The 17,527-nt window shown below is 39.6% G+C and overlaps 2 protein-coding genes across 4 annotated transcripts in view; one reads left to right on the forward strand and one right to left on the reverse strand.

Moving 5' to 3' along the window:
* Positions 1-13,217, forward strand: part of SCYL3 (SCY1 like pseudokinase 3) — a 29,197-nt gene extending 15,980 nt beyond the window's left edge. Inside the window, exons 7-14 of one of the 3 annotated variants that reach the window (XM_032226127.1) lie at positions 900-1,005; positions 1,818-1,895; positions 5,553-5,692; positions 6,293-6,480; positions 8,595-8,766; positions 10,166-10,324; positions 11,105-11,787; positions 12,870-13,217. In XM_032226127.1, coding sequence (XP_032082018.1) covers positions 900-1,005; positions 1,818-1,895; positions 5,553-5,692; positions 6,293-6,480; positions 8,595-8,766; positions 10,166-10,324; positions 11,105-11,787; positions 12,870-12,929 — 1,586 coding nt within the window. In that variant the 3' untranslated portion in view covers positions 12,930-13,217. Of the gene's footprint in view, positions 1-893; positions 1,006-1,817; positions 1,896-5,552; positions 5,693-6,292; positions 6,481-8,594; positions 8,767-10,165; positions 10,325-11,104; positions 11,788-12,869 lie in introns of all 3 variants that reach the window. The other 2 variants (XM_032226126.1, XM_032226128.1) reach the window with 2 other exon arrangements.
* Positions 13,218-17,002: 3,785 nt separating this feature from the next.
* C11H1orf112 (chromosome 11 C1orf112 homolog) overlaps positions 17,003-17,527 on the reverse strand; it is a 37,248-nt gene continuing 36,723 nt past the window's right edge. The window contains exon 22 of the mRNA XM_032226122.1: positions 17,003-17,083. The gene's annotated coding sequence lies outside the window, so the exon portion shown is untranslated. The remainder of the gene's footprint in view (positions 17,084-17,527) is intronic.

A 17,527-nucleotide genomic window follows, 5' to 3' on the forward strand; every position in this document is an offset into this window, starting at 1 on the left:
CTGCATCCATCCGGTCACATCCACCCAGCCCCACCCACTGGTCGGAGCCCACCTGGCCATAATGAGTCATCTGTTCAGACCCAGCATGGGCCTTCTCCACTCCCCCCGGCCATGCCCACAATCCACATTGAGCTGGCCACTGTGAGTCATCCCGTTCTGCTCTAAAGAATACAAAATAAGAAAGTTCTGGTTTTAGTAATTAAAAATGTAAAATGATAGAATAATTTTCTCTCCAAAGAAACTGAAATGTCCATTATTTGTGCCACGATATTTTTTTCAGCATAGAGTAGGTTTCTTTACAAGGTCCTGTACGTACTTCACATAATGTTGTAAAATACTGCCTTTTAAAGCCAGCTGTTAATAACTTCAGGGTTGTGGATTAGAATCCTTAGAAGGGATTTTTCAAAACATAGTGTTACATATCAAAGCAGCAGTGGTTTGAATATCCTGCTGTATAGATTGGACCAAGAATTGATTTAAAAGTTGACAATTTTTAGTGTAATTATTTTTTGTCTTTAATTTTAAAATTTGGAATCTTGATTCCAAACAGAATAATTCTGTGCTTTTGACATGTGGAGCAAATAAACTCATAAACTCTGCTATGAAAGTTTGTTTTCTCAGAATTTTCAAGTAGAAAAACCTGTTCTTCACTTCCATTCCTTTGAAATAATTTCCTGTTATATTTAGTTGCCATTTCTGTACTTGCATCTCCATTTAGCTCATTTTATTTTTTTCCATAGCCACTATAACGAAAAAAGAAGCTGTTTTGGACAGTTAATGTTTGTTTAAAGTGCAAAAGAATAAATCATTTTCATTATTCACTATGCTCTCTTGATTTGACAGAACCTTTTTGTCTTTGTTTTAAAGAGAACTGATTAAACTTTGTGTTCTAGTTTCAGAGGATGTATTTTCCAGCTTTCAGCATACATTACGCTCCACTTTGCTAAATCCAGATCTAACATGCCGCTCCCCGTTGTCCAATCTACTGTTTCATGATTTTTTTAAGTAAGTATGTTACTGAAATATAAACTAACTTGTCAAAGCTTTAATGTTTTGTTTTCTAATTTACATTGGTAAAAGTAACTATGTATTGTTAGCTAAAGAGCCGAGGTGGCACAGTGGTTAGGGTGCAGCACTGCAGGCCACTTCAGCTGACTGTTATCTGCAGTTCAGCGGTTCTAATCTCACCGGCTCAAGGTTGACTCAGCCTTCCATCCTTCTGAGGTGGGTGAAATGAGGACCCAGACTGTGGGGGCGATATGCTGACTCTGTAAACCGCTAAGAGAGGGCTGAAAGCCCTATGAAGCGGTATATAAGTCTAACTGCTATTGCTATTGCTATATTGTTCTTTGTATTAGGAGCTAAATAATACTGCAGTGCAATTGCAGTTCAATTACATCAATCTTGATGATATGTAAGATATAAGCAATGATGATATGTAAGATATAAGCAGTATTTTTCATAATCTGTGATCAATGCATAAGCAACACTAATTGAAAAAATAAGCTTTGGTTAAAAGAATGATCAATACTGTTGTCTACATGTTTTTCTACTGCACTCACCCAGTTCTTATAGCATAGTTTCTGATGTGATGTAGTTAGTTTTTTGTTTCTATTTTTTAACAACTAGCTTGTGCAGAGCCTGAGGCTGAAAATTCAACATGAATTGTTCTTGAAGAAATCTCTTTTAAGTTTTTTGTTTTGATATCACTTCACTGTGAAGTATGACTGCATCTTTCTATTTGCAAATGAATCTGTTGAAGTATTCTGTTCTGTTTGTATGTCTTTGCTCAATAATGGTCATTTAAACTTTTTCAGAAATGATTTCTTAGAAGTGGTAAGCTTTCTGAATAGTTTAACACTGAAATCCGAGGAGGAAAAAACAGAATTTTTCAAGTAAGAATAAATGTTGATTGTTTGTTTTTTACTTTTATATATTACTTTCCATGGAGTTTTATGATGTTTTTTGGTTGTTTGTTTGACTATAGTAACTTGATAAATTGAAAATAAAAATAACTGGGAAAGATGCTACCAGGGACAACCTCCTAAAAATTGGATAGCACCATCAAATTGCAAGGAACTAATTCTTTGTGCAAGTGGTTAAGTCATCCTCTAAAATCTAGGGGAAAAAATAAAAGAAAGGTTCAAAGTGACAGTTCTAAAGCAAGTTATAACGGTAATTCATTACTATTTTCTGATCAATTGATCAGGAACTTGTGTCTGAATTAATAATGTGTCATTCTTTTCTATAATACTTTATCTTTCCAGTGAAAAAGAATAACTTGAAACCTTTTATATTTGAATTATGTATTTTGCTATTGACCTACGATATTGCTTGATATAGTTAAAGTAATTAGCATTTATTTATTGGCATTTTCATAAAGATTTTGCATGAATGAAAATATGTTTTAAAATTTCATTAAAATTATTTGAAAGCAATGACATTTTTCAAAACATAAAAATAATTTGCAAAAGAATGATATAAAAACTGTTTTATTTATTATGAAGAGTGTCCAGAACATTATATGGGCATGCTAAATTAGGCTGCTAAACAATTCTTGGAGTCAAGATTTTTTTTTTCTTGTGCCTTTGAATCAGTCTTCTTGGCAAAATTTCAGAAGTGGTTTGCCATTGTTTACTTCTCAGGGCTAAGTGAGAGTGATTGGTCTAAGGTCACCCAGCTAGCTTCATGCCTATGGTGGGACTACAACTCTGGGTCGCCCAGTTTCTAGCCTGATGCCTTAATCACTTCTCCAAATTGCTCTTTCAAGATCATACTGGCCCAGTATTAAAGATCTGCAAATTCCCAGGTCCTTGGTTTCAACCTTTCAACGTATTAATAAACAGCATGGGATGTTGCTTTTTATAAGATTGCTGTGGTTTAGTGGTTTAGTACATCTGTAGTAGAAACCATTTTGGGACACCATTATTCATTGAGGCCTATTTGGAAATAATGTAAAATAGTATTTCTAAAATCTACAGTGATCTCCTTTGTTTTATTAACATTTAGAACCAGGTTACTTGGCTGTTCCAGCAGGCTGGAAGGGCGGGGGGGGGGGGCTGAGAAGCATTTACCTCCACGGAAATTGTGAATGTTGGTTTTGTTTTTAATATGTTGTCTTTGTCTCGTTTTCCCCCTTTCCCTTGTCTTTTGTGAGCCGCCCGGAATCCTCCGGGAGTGGGCGGCATACAAGACAAATAAATAAATAATACTTTTATTGCACCAGTTCACCAGAACCTTCACCTCTTCCCTGTATGCATCTTCATTGTCAATCCAGATAAGACCCACCACTGGTGTGTCATCTGCATACTTCACAATATGATTTGTAGCAGATTTGGCACAGCAGCCGTGGGTCATCAAGATGGACAGTAGCAGACTCAAAACAAAGCCCTGTGGGGAACCTGTACTCAAGGAGATGGAGTTGGAGACTTTTCTCCCAACTCACACAAACGGGTCTATCAATAGGGAAAGCCAGCATCCAATTACATAAAGGACTATTAAAACCTAATACGCCCAATTTGTTCACCAAAGTTTGTTCACTCAAAGTATATCTGGAATTGCTTCAGATATCCAGGAGGATGTCCTGATTATTGATGAGTTGTAATCTACAAATATTCTAGACCAGTGTTTCTCAACCTTGGCAACTTGAAGATGTCTGGACTTGGATGCATCTTGTATACTGAATGTAGCCAAAAACGTGATGCACAGAGGAGGTGATGGTCTGTGGCAATTCCTGCAGCAAGGAACAGCTGATTGAGGGTGTTCTGGAAGGCCAATCCACCCATCAATCAGCTGCTCATGCTGAATCAGGCTGCAATAATGTACTGAAGATGACTTGGCTGTTCACTATTTGCTGCAAAGATGTGTCAGAATTTTCAGCAGCAATCACATTCAGAAAGCACACACAAGTAACTGATTCAGTAGGATTCAATAATTTCTCTTTATATATAATATAGCACATTAAGTAAATGTACAATACCAAAAGCAGGTTTTTCAACATGGTAGTTCAGCAAAGAGGTTTCACTTTCAGTTTTAGTTTCAGCAAAGCATGCAGCTTCAGTACAGAACTAGCCATGCCCTGGCTCCTTGCTGTCTCCTTCCTTGTTGCTCACACAGCAAATACTGTTTGTTTCCAAACAGCCCTCAACTCTCTCACACACTGACAGGACACTAGCCAGATGAATACCATGGATGCTGGTAGGCAGGCGGATTTTGTTTTACTGATTTTCCTCCCCAGAAACTAAAGTGCGTCTTATACTCTGAAAAATGTGGTAATTATATGACATTTGATTGTCTTTTTGGTATGATTTAATGGACTATTATAAATGCTGTTATTTTAAAAAAAGTGTAAGCTTCACAGATTCGATTTTCAAGGTATTAATAGCTTAATATCTGCAAAACTATATTTCTACATTTGAAGATAGAGAACAGTAGAAGAAATTTGAGGTTCGAGGTTCATTTTATTTATATGCCGCCCTATTCCCAGCGGGACTCAGGGCGGCGCACAAACCCAAGAAGGGGAAGGGAAACACAAAAACTACAACAAAAAGTACAGGGCATTTAAAACAACCAACAGCCACACGATTCGAGAGGGGAAGGGAACTCATCAACCCCAGGCCTGCCAACACAGCCAGGTTTTAACGGCTTTTCGAAAGGCCTGGAGAGAGGTGAGGGTCCGAATCTCCGCGGGGAGCTCGTTCCAAAGGGCCGGAGCCGCCACAGAGAAGGCCCTCCCCCGGGTAGTGGCCAGATGACATTGGCTAGTAGACGGAACCTGGAGGCGGCCTAATCTGTGTGATCTAATGGGTCTTTGGGAGGTAATTGGCAGCAGGCGGTCTCTCAAGTACCCAGGTCCAATACCATGAAGGGCTTTATAAGTGACGACTAGCACCTTGAAGCGCATCCGGAGACCAATCAGTAACCAGTGCAGCTCGCGGAAGATAGGTGTAACGTGGGTGTACCGAGGTGCACCCACAATCGCTCGCGCGGCTGCATTCTGGACGAGCTGAAGTCTCCGAATGCTCTTCAAGGGCTGCCCCATTATGGAGCTTATTCTTATAAGAATAATATGCAAAGGGTTTGACCTGTTTTTTTTAAAATGTTTGAGGGGAGAAGTGGTAGGTAGGTAGGTAGTTTATTTATATGCCGCCCTTTTCCCTGGGGGGACTCAGGGCAGCTCACAGTTCGGAAGGAAGGGAGGACAAACAGATTAAACACATAAGACAGTACATCATTAAAAAGCACAACATTCATACAATTCGGGTGGGTTGCGGTCTTTAGCCCCAGGCCTGTCGGGACAGCCAGGTTTTAAGGGCTATGCGGAAGGTCTGGAGGGTGGTGAGGGTACGAATCTCCACGGGGAGATCGTTCCATAGGGTCGGAGCTGCCACCGAGAAGGCTCTCCTCCGCGTGGTTGCCAGTCGACATTGACCGGCTGATGGGACTCGGAGGAGGCCTAATCTATGGGATCTAATTGGTCAAGTGGAGGTAATTGGTAAATGTATATAAATGTAGAAGCTGTGAGGTACTGACCAATTTCTTTCTTAATACAGATTCCTGCTAGATAGAGTGGCTGGCTTGTCAGAGAAGTTGATTGCTTTGCGCTTGGTTCCTCTCTTGCTCAATCAGCTTGTGTTTGCTGAACCAGTAGCTGTAAAGAGTTTTCTTCCTCATCTTTTGGGGCCCAAGAAGGGTAAACACTGACTACTATCTCTCCAGCATGCGTTCAATCTGAGAGTTGGGAGTGCTCTAGAAGTGCCACAGGATGGGGTTAGGGGACAAAAGTTGTCATGGCTGTTTTCACCTCTTCTGCCATGTTTTCTATCCCAATTTTCTAACTCTTTAACCAAGATAATGGTTGGTTTAAATCAGTGTTTCTCAACCTTGGCAACTTGAAGATGTCCGGACTTCAACTCCCAGAATTCCCCAGCCAGCATTCGCTGGCTGGGGAATTCTAGAAGTTGAAGTTCGGACATCTTCAAGTTGCCAAGGTTGAGAAACACTGGTTTAAATGTACTACTGGAGTTTTTGTTCTTAGAGATGAATGAAAGTTGCCATATTGACTCCTTTCGTCCTTCCCATTGGCTGCAGTAAGCAAGGACTGAAGCTTTCTGTTTTTTCACATCGTGCCTCAAATGCTAGAAAAAGTTAACAGTTCTCTTTAAAGACTTCTAGTTTTAAGTTTTAAATAATTAAATGTAAAATGAAATATTGGTGGTAACAGTTGTGACAAAAACTTTGAATTGCCAGTTTTAACTGACATCGTGTTAACTTTCCAATTTCTTTATGCCAGATAAATTGAGTGAAAGCCAGATCAATGGTCTGCTGTCTCCGGCTATGTTCCAAGCACATGTCAGCCCAGTGCTGCTGAAACTCTTCGAGGTGCACGAAGAACATGTTCGGATGGTACTCCTCTCTCACCTAGATGCCTATGCAGAACTGTTTACACAGAAAGAGCTAAAAAACATCATATTGCCACAGGTGAATAACATTGTACATACTGCCCTGCTTCCTTGCTTTATCAGATAGGGCTGACCGAGATCAATTCTGGAGGCTTTTCCCCTATCCCAGCTATGCATATGAGATAGATGATACAGATAGACAGACAGATGTTTGTGTTACAATAGTGGCCAATATCTGTAGCGCAGGTATAGGATGAAAGTGAAGATTTGTTCTCCGAGCGTATGGGTTGGTTTCCGAATTATTATTATTATTATTATTATTATTTATTTGTCTTGTATGCCGCCCACTCCCGGAGGACTCCAGGCGGCTCACAAAAGACAAGGGAAAGGGGGAAACTAGACAAAGACAACATATTAAAAACAAAGCCAACATTCCCAATTTCCGTGGAGGTAGATGTTTCTCAGACCCCCCAGCCTGCTGGAACAGCCAGGACTTGGCGGCTTTGCGGAAGGCCGGGAGGGTAGTAAGGGTCCGGATCTCAACAGGGAGCTCGTTCTAGAGGGCCGGAGCTGCAACAGAGAAGGCTCTCCCCCGGGGAGTCGCCAGCCGACATTGGCTGGCAGGTGGAATCCGGAGGAGACCTAACCTGTGAGATCTAATTGGTCTGAGAGAGGTAATCGGCAGGAGGCGGTCTCTCAGGTACCCAGGTCGAATGTTTTTTATCAGGCTAGGTAATATCTTCAATTGAGTTTAGGGGAGTTTTCACCTAAACTCCGGTGAAGATGTTACCTAGCCTGGTAATGAAACGTTTGGAAACCAACCCACAAGCTCGGAGAACGAACCTTCCACCCTCAGACATTTGTGTGTCTGGATATGCAAACTGGCTAGAGGGCATATACCCCAAAAGGGCAGGGATAGGATACATCATCCGTACATATAGCTAAACACATAGGAAAAATGAAGTGATGGTTCTGGAAGCATAAACCTCTGTGTACCTACTCTGCAATAAATCTCAGTGAGTTGATACTACTTAAATTATGATGAATATTTAAGCAGCTTTTTCTTTGTTTGCAAAAAAAAGAAACTCCAAAATTACATGATTGGTTTATGTATTATTGACTTTTGTGCTAGGCTGCAGGTACAAGTCATCTTATGCATTACTTTGTAATATGTTGTAGTTCAGTGGCTGTTATATAAGACAGTGAGTAAAGGAAACTTTCAAGGGATTAGGGAAGCTGAGCATTCTCATTCCCACAGAGAGCCTTCATGGACAGAGGAGACTCTACATTTCCTCCTTTACAAATGGAGGATGACAAAGTTGCTATTCACCTCTTAAGTGAAAGCAGCTGTTTTTCCCCCTCCATTTCAGGCACTTGTTCTGTTTATAGTACCTACCAATTCATTTGATTACCATTATTACCAAGTAGAACAGTTCATCGTTTTGACCATAGCAGGTCAAGTGACAAAATGTACATTGCAACCTCACAACTCAAACTCTTATCTCTGAAGTACTTACATGCAACAAGTATGCTAGTATGATACGAGTATGAAAGTATAGAGTTTGTGCCATGATATCACAATGCATGTTTTGTCATGTTATCATTGTGGATGGCTGTGGATGCCTGTGCTGGGTAATGTAAGGTGACCATCTCAAGGCATGAGTAATTATGTATATGTGGCGGGGAGGGAATGTTCTTTATAGTAAATAACAAATATTAAGGATTGTTGATTTCTGCAGTGAGATTATTTACAAAGATAAAGTCAACTAGTCTTTTTCATTTCTCTTCAGGAATATGATTCTGAAGTTCTAGCCATCCTCTCCATCTGGATTGATTTTTCCCTTAATCCATATTTTCTGGTTTACATAGCTACATCCATTAATTTTATCTGTGCTGGACAGTTACAAGTGGGAACAAGTATTTGACATTTCAAAACTCTTTTGAATAAATATTCAATTCTAAATCTACACAAAGCAGATAAATCTGGATGAGTTATAGCCAAACAGCTTAAAAGTATCATTGTGGTAGAAAATGCTTCCAATAAACTACATTTTTAAATGTCTGCCCCTCCCCCCCTTGCCCATCCCAAGTATTGCAATTATTAAGAAAGGGATTTTTCAGACCTACGTTGTTGTTTTTTAACTGAAGATGGTTAGGAAGCCAACTCCATTTAACAGAATATCTTTATTCTAGGTTTTACTTGGCTTGCGAGATACTTGTGATTCTCTAGTGGCTGTGACACTGCAAAGCTTAGGAGTGCTAGTCTCATTCCTTGGACCTGATGTGGTTGTAGGGGGTGACAGAACAAAGATCTTCAAGCGTTCAGCCCCAAGTTTCACTAAAATTATGGATCTTTCCTCTGAAGGTAAATAAATATAGTCAATTTTAGCTCTCCTACAAACAAAAGCTCTGTTGATGAAACTAGAACAGACAGTGTAATTGGAGCAACATACTTAATCACAATCTGTGCTACACTTTAAAAAGGAAAGCACCAGGGACAAAGTTACATGCTTAGGATTCATTTGGGGATAGTTACTGAACCATTAAATTGCAGTAATTTTTCTCCTTGATATGGAAGGCTGTTTACATAATAAGTTCTAAACAAAGCTAAAGTGTAACGATGTTATGTAATTTGGAATAATTGTGTAGCTAGTAGATAGGAATCATTAATCGATACAGCAAATTGTTTTTCATAAAGATGCAGTACGATGTTATCTTATTCTGGGTGTTTGGTGAACATGCTGGATCATCAAAGAATTGGCATTACCATCTTCTGATCTCAGACATGCTTCTGGATTTCACTGAATTGGTTTTTAAATGGGAAATATGTGGGTAAATAGCTTCTGGACAGAGAAAATATTTTTTGAATTAAAGACTTCCTAGGAAACCATTGTCTGTGCAACTCAATTTACATAGCTTCTTATTATTTTTCCTCTCACTCACAGTGCAATTTCAGAAGATATAAAGTAGCATAAGAGATAAAGAAACTCATCATCTACTAAATGAAGTGTCAGATCACATGTCCCAAAAGCTCTAAAAAATATCAAATCAATACATTTCATTCATCCCTACGTTAGATCTGTTAAGGCAGGTTGAACTTCTGCAAGAGAAAGAATTCCTGCTTTTAAATCTGTCTACTATACCAATGGACTTGTGGACCTAAGTCTCATTTGCAGGAAGAGCAATGTCAGCAGTAGGGCTTAAGGCTCCATTTGTTTTATCAGTTTATCTGTGTAGGGCAGGGGTCAGCAACCATAAACACTCAAAGAGCCACAAAGGTCCAAACCAGAAGCCCCTGTTCAATTCTGGAGCCGACTGGAAGTCCAGTTCTGCCACCATAGAGTCTCCTCCTAGCGCGGCATCCTTTTTCTTCTACCTGTCCTAACCGAAAACCCTATCAATTGTGGAGCAGACCAGCAACAGGGAGCCGCAGCACAGGGATGAAAGAACCACATGCAGCTCCGCAGGTTACTGACCCCTGGTGTAGGGTGATGAGGGGAAAGCAAAGGCTCGTGCGGCTGGGGGTGAGGATTCCTGTTCAGATGGGTTGTCTTAGAAGTCCAAATTGGGCATACAGATCAGATTCCCCATCTCTGATTTATTGCTTTGCTTTCAGTTTTTATAACCCTTTATCCGTCTTATAAGAGCAAATAATTCATGATTAGTATCAGTATGAAAAGTATGAAATATATTTTAAATGTTTTGATATTACTGGGTTGCTGCTTTTTTCTAGTATATCCTTCTATGTTTTAATATCTTAACAGACTCCTCTGATGATGTAGTGAGCTGTGAGGGTAAACTAATCTATCTGCCACTACAGCATAATTCAAGTATGTTTCTCAAGTGCCACAGTTCTGGAAGTTTGTCCTTCAGCAACAAGAACAATGTACCAGGGGAAGGTTTTCATATTGCCCTAAGAAAAGGTAGCCTTGGTCTTGCTTATTTTTGGCTTTCTTTCTAAAAAGTATTATATCTGTCAATCTGCGAGACCGCGTACTGCCACATACCTCCCTACAGCCGGTGAGATCCCACAGATTAGGCCTCCTTCGGACGCCGTCAGCCGGACAATGTCGGCTGGCGGCTCCCCGGAGGAGAGCCTTCTCTGTGGCTGCTCCGACCCTTTGGAATGAGCTACCCCCAGAGATCCGGACCTTACCCACTCTCATGGCCTTCAGGAAAGCTGTTAAAACCTGGCTATTCCGGCAGGCCTGGGGCTGTTGACCACATTGTTGAGGTCCAGCCCCGATTAGAACAAATGCATGTGTAGTAACTTTAAATTTGTTTTTTTTTCTTTTCATTATCCCTTCTTCCTTCTTTTTGTAAGCCGCCCGGAGTCCTTCGGGATTGGGCGGCCTATAAATTTTATTTATAAATAAATATTAATTTATAATATTAATATTATAAATTAATAAATCCTAATAAATCTAAGACAAAATCCAGATCTATACCATTTGGGTAATATATTGGGAAAGCTACAATAAGATACTGTATTTCTTTTGAATGTAAAGTGAAATATAGCAATTGAGAGAATTCTAGACTAGGCAGCTGTTACTCAGCTTTAGAAAAAAAAATCTTACCTTGTATTATAGTGAAGTCTGTAAATGGAAGTAATATGCCAGTATGTTTAAGTACAAAAGTGTGTGTGTGTATGACTTCATTTAGTTTCACTAAATCACTGATCAAAGCTTATGTATGTTCTCTAGGGACGCAAGACACTCTGAACTTATATAATATTCCTAGCGGAATAAGTAACATAAATAATGGCAACAACTGCCACCATGTGACTGAGAAGACAGAGGAATGGCCAGACTGGAATGAGTGCGAAGAGCTCAAGCCAGAAAAAAATAGAATTGCTGACACCAAACTGAAAGACTTTTGTGTTAACAGCCATCCATGTCTTGCCAATCATGATGGAGAAGAGAAATCTCCTTTTAAGCTCTCTTCAGGAAACACCCACTATGATAGAGGGATAAATGACATCGCAGAGCTGCAGCTGCCTCCAAATACATTTGCGCCCAAAAAAGAACTCGGAACTCTCCAAAATAATCCTTTGCCAGAGTCTATCAGCAACAATGATGGCTGTGACCCAAGAGACCAGGATCAAAAGTCTTATTTGACCAAAACATCATTTCTAGAGAAATCTCCGAAGTTGAAAAGTGGTTTAGGAGAAGAGTTTGTGATCCAGGTGAAGAGGAAAGAATTGCATGACACAGAGCTGGACTGGTTTGCAGACATGGTCCCAGATATAAAATCTTCGCTCTTAGTTCTACCAGAATTAGAGACCCAGTCATTTACTCAGAGTAACTCAGAGACAGTTTTGAGCTCTATGAGCGATGGACAAGAAATGCAGTTTTCTTCTAAATTTGCAGCATCAGAAATTGCAGAGGTAAGAATTTGAAGAACAGAAGCTCTAGTACAGTACTTTATGAAACTCCTGCTGTGTGTTAGTTGGCGACTAAGGTTATTATATCAGGTTGATTACATGAGTGATATGGCAGACATTTTGTCAGCTACCTTCTTAGTAGATGTGCTCACATAACACTGATTCAACTGAACTGTTAGGACAGTTCACGGTCTGATTGAATTGAGACTTGGAATAACTTGATTTCATTTTCAGATGAGACTATTTCTGAGGGGGCTTGGTGGACGAATAGGGAAAGCCTGGTGCTCTTTTCCTTCCTCCCATCTTCTCCTGTGTGGCTTTTGTGCCAAGCCATCAACCGTCCTCTCTCAGGCACTTTCCTTGCCTTAACTACATATTTTTAATTCAAGTGCAGCACATCTATAGGACCACCTTCCCAGTACTGTAGCGTACTTTCCTTCTCCTTATATTGCTTTAATTGCTATGCCAACCACCATTTTCTTTACCACCCACTGCACCCAAACATTTGTGTTCCACATCTGTACATTGTCAGGAGGCCCATCATCAGAATTTGCTGTTTTGTACAATATTAATTATTGGGTTCTGTTTTCAGTAGTTGCACTGGCAAAGAGAGTACAACATGTCTTTTTTGAACAGGTGATTGCTTAAAGAAAACACGTCTTAGCTACCGTCTCATAATGCAGAAAGAAAAATTCAAATTTAAAATAGCTCTATAATAGTGTTAGAGAAAAGACACGATATTATTATAATATCATGTAATTATTTTGTGAACTAACTTCAACATGAAGGTGTCTGTGTCAGAATTGAATTGGCATCCATGTTTCATTTCATAATCTAGGAAGGCCACACAGGTTCTTAGTAGTGTTGTAAGAAGAAATTGTTTTGATCCGTTTAAGTTTGTCTTAGATTCAGGAAAATCAGGACCCCCAAGATAGTTGTGATTGATACACTTACTGGTATTCCTGGGAAACAAAAATGACCTGTGGGGAAAAAATGCACTTTCTCGCTGACTGCTATTAAATAGCAGTGGGTCACAGAGTTCAATAATGTCACTGGCCATCTTCATGATTTGATCATTATTTCAGGTGGATGGTGTTGGCTGGGAAGAAGACGACCTGAATTGGGAAGAAGATACTAACTGGTGATGATGAAGATCTTCTGTTGGTTACAGTTCATTAGCTTCTTTCACAGTACTCTGGATATTCTAAGTCCTCTCCTCATTCTCCACTTTCACAAGCAATGAGAACTTGGTATTGGCATATCAGTGCTTGCCTTTCTGAGTTAAACCCTTTAGGCCAAAACTACAGCAGGGATTTCCCTGCCTTGGTTGCTAACAATTGGACAAAGCGGGATGTTACAGATATGTGGCTTTATATTTCCACAACTGTTTTATTTCTGAAGAATTCTAGGAAAAATAAATGGATAAATCACTAGCTTTTTGTGCAACTTATTTTTATGAGTAAACTGGCTTCAAAACATTTCTGTTGATCCTACAATTACAAGCGTAATTGTATAAATAAATGAGATTAAATTAGGACAGGAGGGAAAAACCACAGGATAGCAGCAAATCTTACATTTTTATATTAGACAGTTTATTTCCCAGATAAAAATATCCTGAAGGGGATTGTTAAATATATTTGTAATTCTTACGTTTTGGTAGTAAAGATAATATAAACAAACTAAAGAAAGAGCATAGATTAACACACATGCAACTTTTAAAATCATTGTTTTCACTCAGTTGCAATACTTTTCAACCAGAAAGCCATAATAAATTATAAACATAAAATATGCAGCTTTCTAGATCCAGAATTACTACTAGTTCTGCCTGTTTTGTGTTCAAACCCTAAATGTGGATTTTCAGTTTACAGTACAATACTAAAATCATCCAGAAATGACACCTTCGTCATATCAATGTATGCTATTCTTTAAGCTGTGCAATGTCGCCTGTAATGTTTCCAGTTTCTTTGCAAGCCAAGTGGGGGGTGGGCCTTTCTGTAACAATTGCTTCATGGTTTCCAGCGCTCTTTCAGCCTTATCAACCGCTGACTTGTACTGCACCTCAGTGGGTGAGTAGCACATTCTCTTGGGGGAGGGCTACAATTAAAAAAACAGAAGAGCAGTTCTGTAACACAAGGATTTTAAGCAGGGGAGTATAATGAACCGAGTCAATGCAATAAAATCCAACAATTTCCCATGATACTCTTTGATTTTCAAGCCCTATATTCCTTTGTTTCTTATTAGAAGGTTCAAAGTGTTTTAAATATATGGGTATTTATGCCTGAAATTAATCCTCCTTGACAACCAAAAAGAATATATTGTAATGCTGAGGAAAGCTTCTCCACATGCAAATATATAGATTTTTTTTAGTTACATACTTCTAAAGCTGTTCTGATATTACTGGCTAGTTATGCAGCAGTTTGGACACGAAAAATAGTAAAACCATATAATTGTAGAGGTCTATAGAAGCAGTTATAGTCCAATTGTCACAAACTCAGTTCTGGAGGTAAGATTGTTGTATAAATATAGAAAGTTTTATATTTATAAAACAATATACACTAGACTTCAGACTACCTTCCCTACTTAAAATGACTCCTCTAAATACAAGCATTAAAGCAGAATGATTTGATGACTGTTCGAAGTTACAACAGTATTGAGAAAATAACATGATCATTTTTCACACTTCTGACAGTCACAGCATCCTCACAATCACGTAATCAAAATCCGGATATTTGACAACTGACTCATATTTATGATGGCTACAGAGTGCAAAGATCATGTGATCACTTGTTGCAACTTTCTGATGAGCAAAGTCAATGGGGAAGACATTTAACAATTATCTTACTAATTTAACAAGTGCAGTGATTCACTTAATAACTGGCAAGGTCATAAAATGGGGCAAAACTCACTTAATTGACGTGCTTAGCAACATAAATTTTGGACTCAATTGTCCTAAATCAAGGACTACCTCCATTACAGAGAGAATATTAGGAAGAGATGAACAGACTTCCACCTTTAAATGATCTAAAGTAACTTGCAGTTTTGGAAGATTTTCTGGAATGTAAGAATACATTTCAAGGCACTGATCACCTAATACAAGACTAGACATCAACAGTTGAATAAGAACAATGTTAAATAGAGGAGTGGAAGGTGCATTTTCTTGTTTCTTGCAAGTAAGATTTCATCTTGCTAGCAATCACTTTAGTAAATGTGATTCCCCCTGTATATACATCTTAGATATATAAATTTTAATTGGAGTTAATTTCCATGAATGAAAAACCTAAGATCATATAAATGGTTGTTAATGTCACAGCATCTGTGAGTACCCTCAATTAACCCTAAATTTTCCAATATAAAAATAACACTGTGATACCCCTTGTCATTCTGAAGTTAGCCTTTCTCATTAAAAAGACAACAAAATACCTCTCCAATAAGAGCTCTTTGCCCATCAGCTCTGGCCTCCAGGAAGAAGCGCATAAAAAGAGCATTTTCTTCTTTCATTCGATCTGCTTTTGCTTTTGGTGTCTCCTCAACATGATTGCTCTGTGAGAGAATAACAAAAATAACCAGCATTTATAATTAATGACTGTTAATAGTTCCTATCATAGCAGTTACCTTAGTTTACTCCTAGAAAGGGCAAAGAGAAATAATATTAAGCAGACACTCAAGTGAAGAAGAATAAAGATCTTAAAACCATTAAGTTTAAGAATTACCATATTTTTCGGAGTATAAGACGCACAAGTATAAAACGCGCCAAGATTTTGAAGAGGTTAAATTTAAAAAAAAAAAAGTTTTTGCCCTCCCCGGCCCCCAGGAGCACTCTGCACTCCATTTTTTCTGTGAACAATGGGGAATGCAGAGAGTTTGGGAGGCCTGCAAAGTTCTTATGCGACACAGGGGCTCAATCTTCCTAAAAGGTAAGGCTTTTATGGATCTCAATTCCACTTTTCTCTACCCCTCCCATGGCAGGGCAGGACTAAACATATATCTCCACACTTCCCCCCCACCTTCCCTCTGACCGGCGATGACGCGGAGCCACTTGGTCCAAGGAGCAGCAGTTGGCTCGCTTCTTCTCTTCAGCAAGGAGGGAAAGACACTCCGGGACTGCTGAACGGCCGCCGCTGCGCTCGACTGGGAACGGCCATTGGGCGAGAAGGGGTGGGGATCCCTTCCATTTGGATTAATGGTTCCTCATGGTGGCACCTGAAACAACCCAGCCGGCAAGGCTGCCTCCTTGAACAATTGGGCTTGTTCACAGCCCTCTTGGCAACCCCGCTTCCTTAGTCTCGGGGCAAAAGCAGGTGCCAGGGTGCAGGGAGACTCCTGACCTGGCACTCCTGCGTTCCGAAGTTTCCTTTCCATCCTGCACTTCTTTCACTAGCCAAGATCCCAACGATGCCAACAGCTTTTCCAGGAGAGAAAGTGAAGATCTAGCATCCTGAGAAAAGCCTTCATGGTGAGGAGATCGGTCCTCTTTCCTTGCTCCCCCCCCCCACTCCCCTGGATCTGTCATGCAGTGCTTATTGCTATTTCTCCTATTGTGCCCAGCTACCTTATCTCTTTGCTGCATGACAGATCCGAGCGGATTAGGTGTGTGTGTGTGTGTGTGTATAGGAAGGGAAGAGGAACGATCTCCTCTCCACAAAGGCTTTTCCCAGGATGCTAGATTGGGAAATTAAAACCTGGAATGGGAAATCAAAACCTGGAATGGGAAGCTTGATTCAAAGGCTTTGGCTCCTGAGATCACTGCGCTGCCACCTGAAAATGCTATTACCGCGATCTCTGCCGCCTGGAATTGCCCGAGAAGGGGCAGGTAAAACGGGCGCCCAGAGATCGCAGTACCAGCGTTTTAGGTGGCAGCGCAGTGATCTCAGAAGCCAAAGCCGTTGAATCAAGCTTGACTGTACCCCCTTCCAGGTTTTTAACTTCCCAATATATAGAATGTTATATATAGAATGAAGAAAAAAGATGTATGAAATAATAGAAATGCACATATATATAAAGTTATAGCTATACAAGACTTATATGTATAGATAAAAGAATCACGACAGCTATGTCAAAGAAGTGTAATGTGTTGCAAAGATGTGAAGTTTGCATATAAATAAAGCAAATAAAAGTTTTTAAAATGGTAAGATAGTATGCACACTTATTAATGAAACATGAGTTTAAAAGTAGGTTTGACACTAGGATTGCATTGTCACTTTTATATTTTCTTGTATACCTTGGAGAGAAAGTCAACAACTTTGCTTTTGATTTCAACAGAGTTCAAACATTTCTGAAGTATCTGTTCATGGCTTGTTCCCTTGATAGAAAAACAAAACAGGAAAGAAGGAAAGTTTAGACCAATACCTAGTTGGTTTATTATTTATTTATTTGACTTATATACCGCTTCATAGGGCTTTCAGCCCTCTCTAAGCGGTTTACAGATTTTTAGCAAATTGAGTCAGCAAATTGCCCCCACAGTCTGGGTCCACATTTCACCCACCTCGGAAGGATGGAAGGCTGAGTCAACCTTGAGCCAGTAAGATTTGAACTGCTGAACTGCAGATAACAGTCAGCTGAAGTGGCCTGCAGTACTGCACCCTAACCACTGCGCCACCTCGGCTCCTTTTATTAGGTGTAACAATCAAGCAGTATCAAAGAATATCTACTAAGCACTGAATGTATTCAGCACTAGAGAAACTTGGATTGCAGTAAATTTAATACTAAAAGTATGGAAAGTATTCCTGATTCTGCTCTGCTCATT

Source organism: Thamnophis elegans, chromosome 11 (genome assembly GCF_009769535.1).
Source record: "Thamnophis elegans isolate rThaEle1 chromosome 11, rThaEle1.pri, whole genome shotgun sequence".
In the NCBI taxonomy this organism is placed as follows: Eukaryota; Metazoa; Chordata; class Lepidosauria; order Squamata; family Colubridae; genus Thamnophis; species Thamnophis elegans.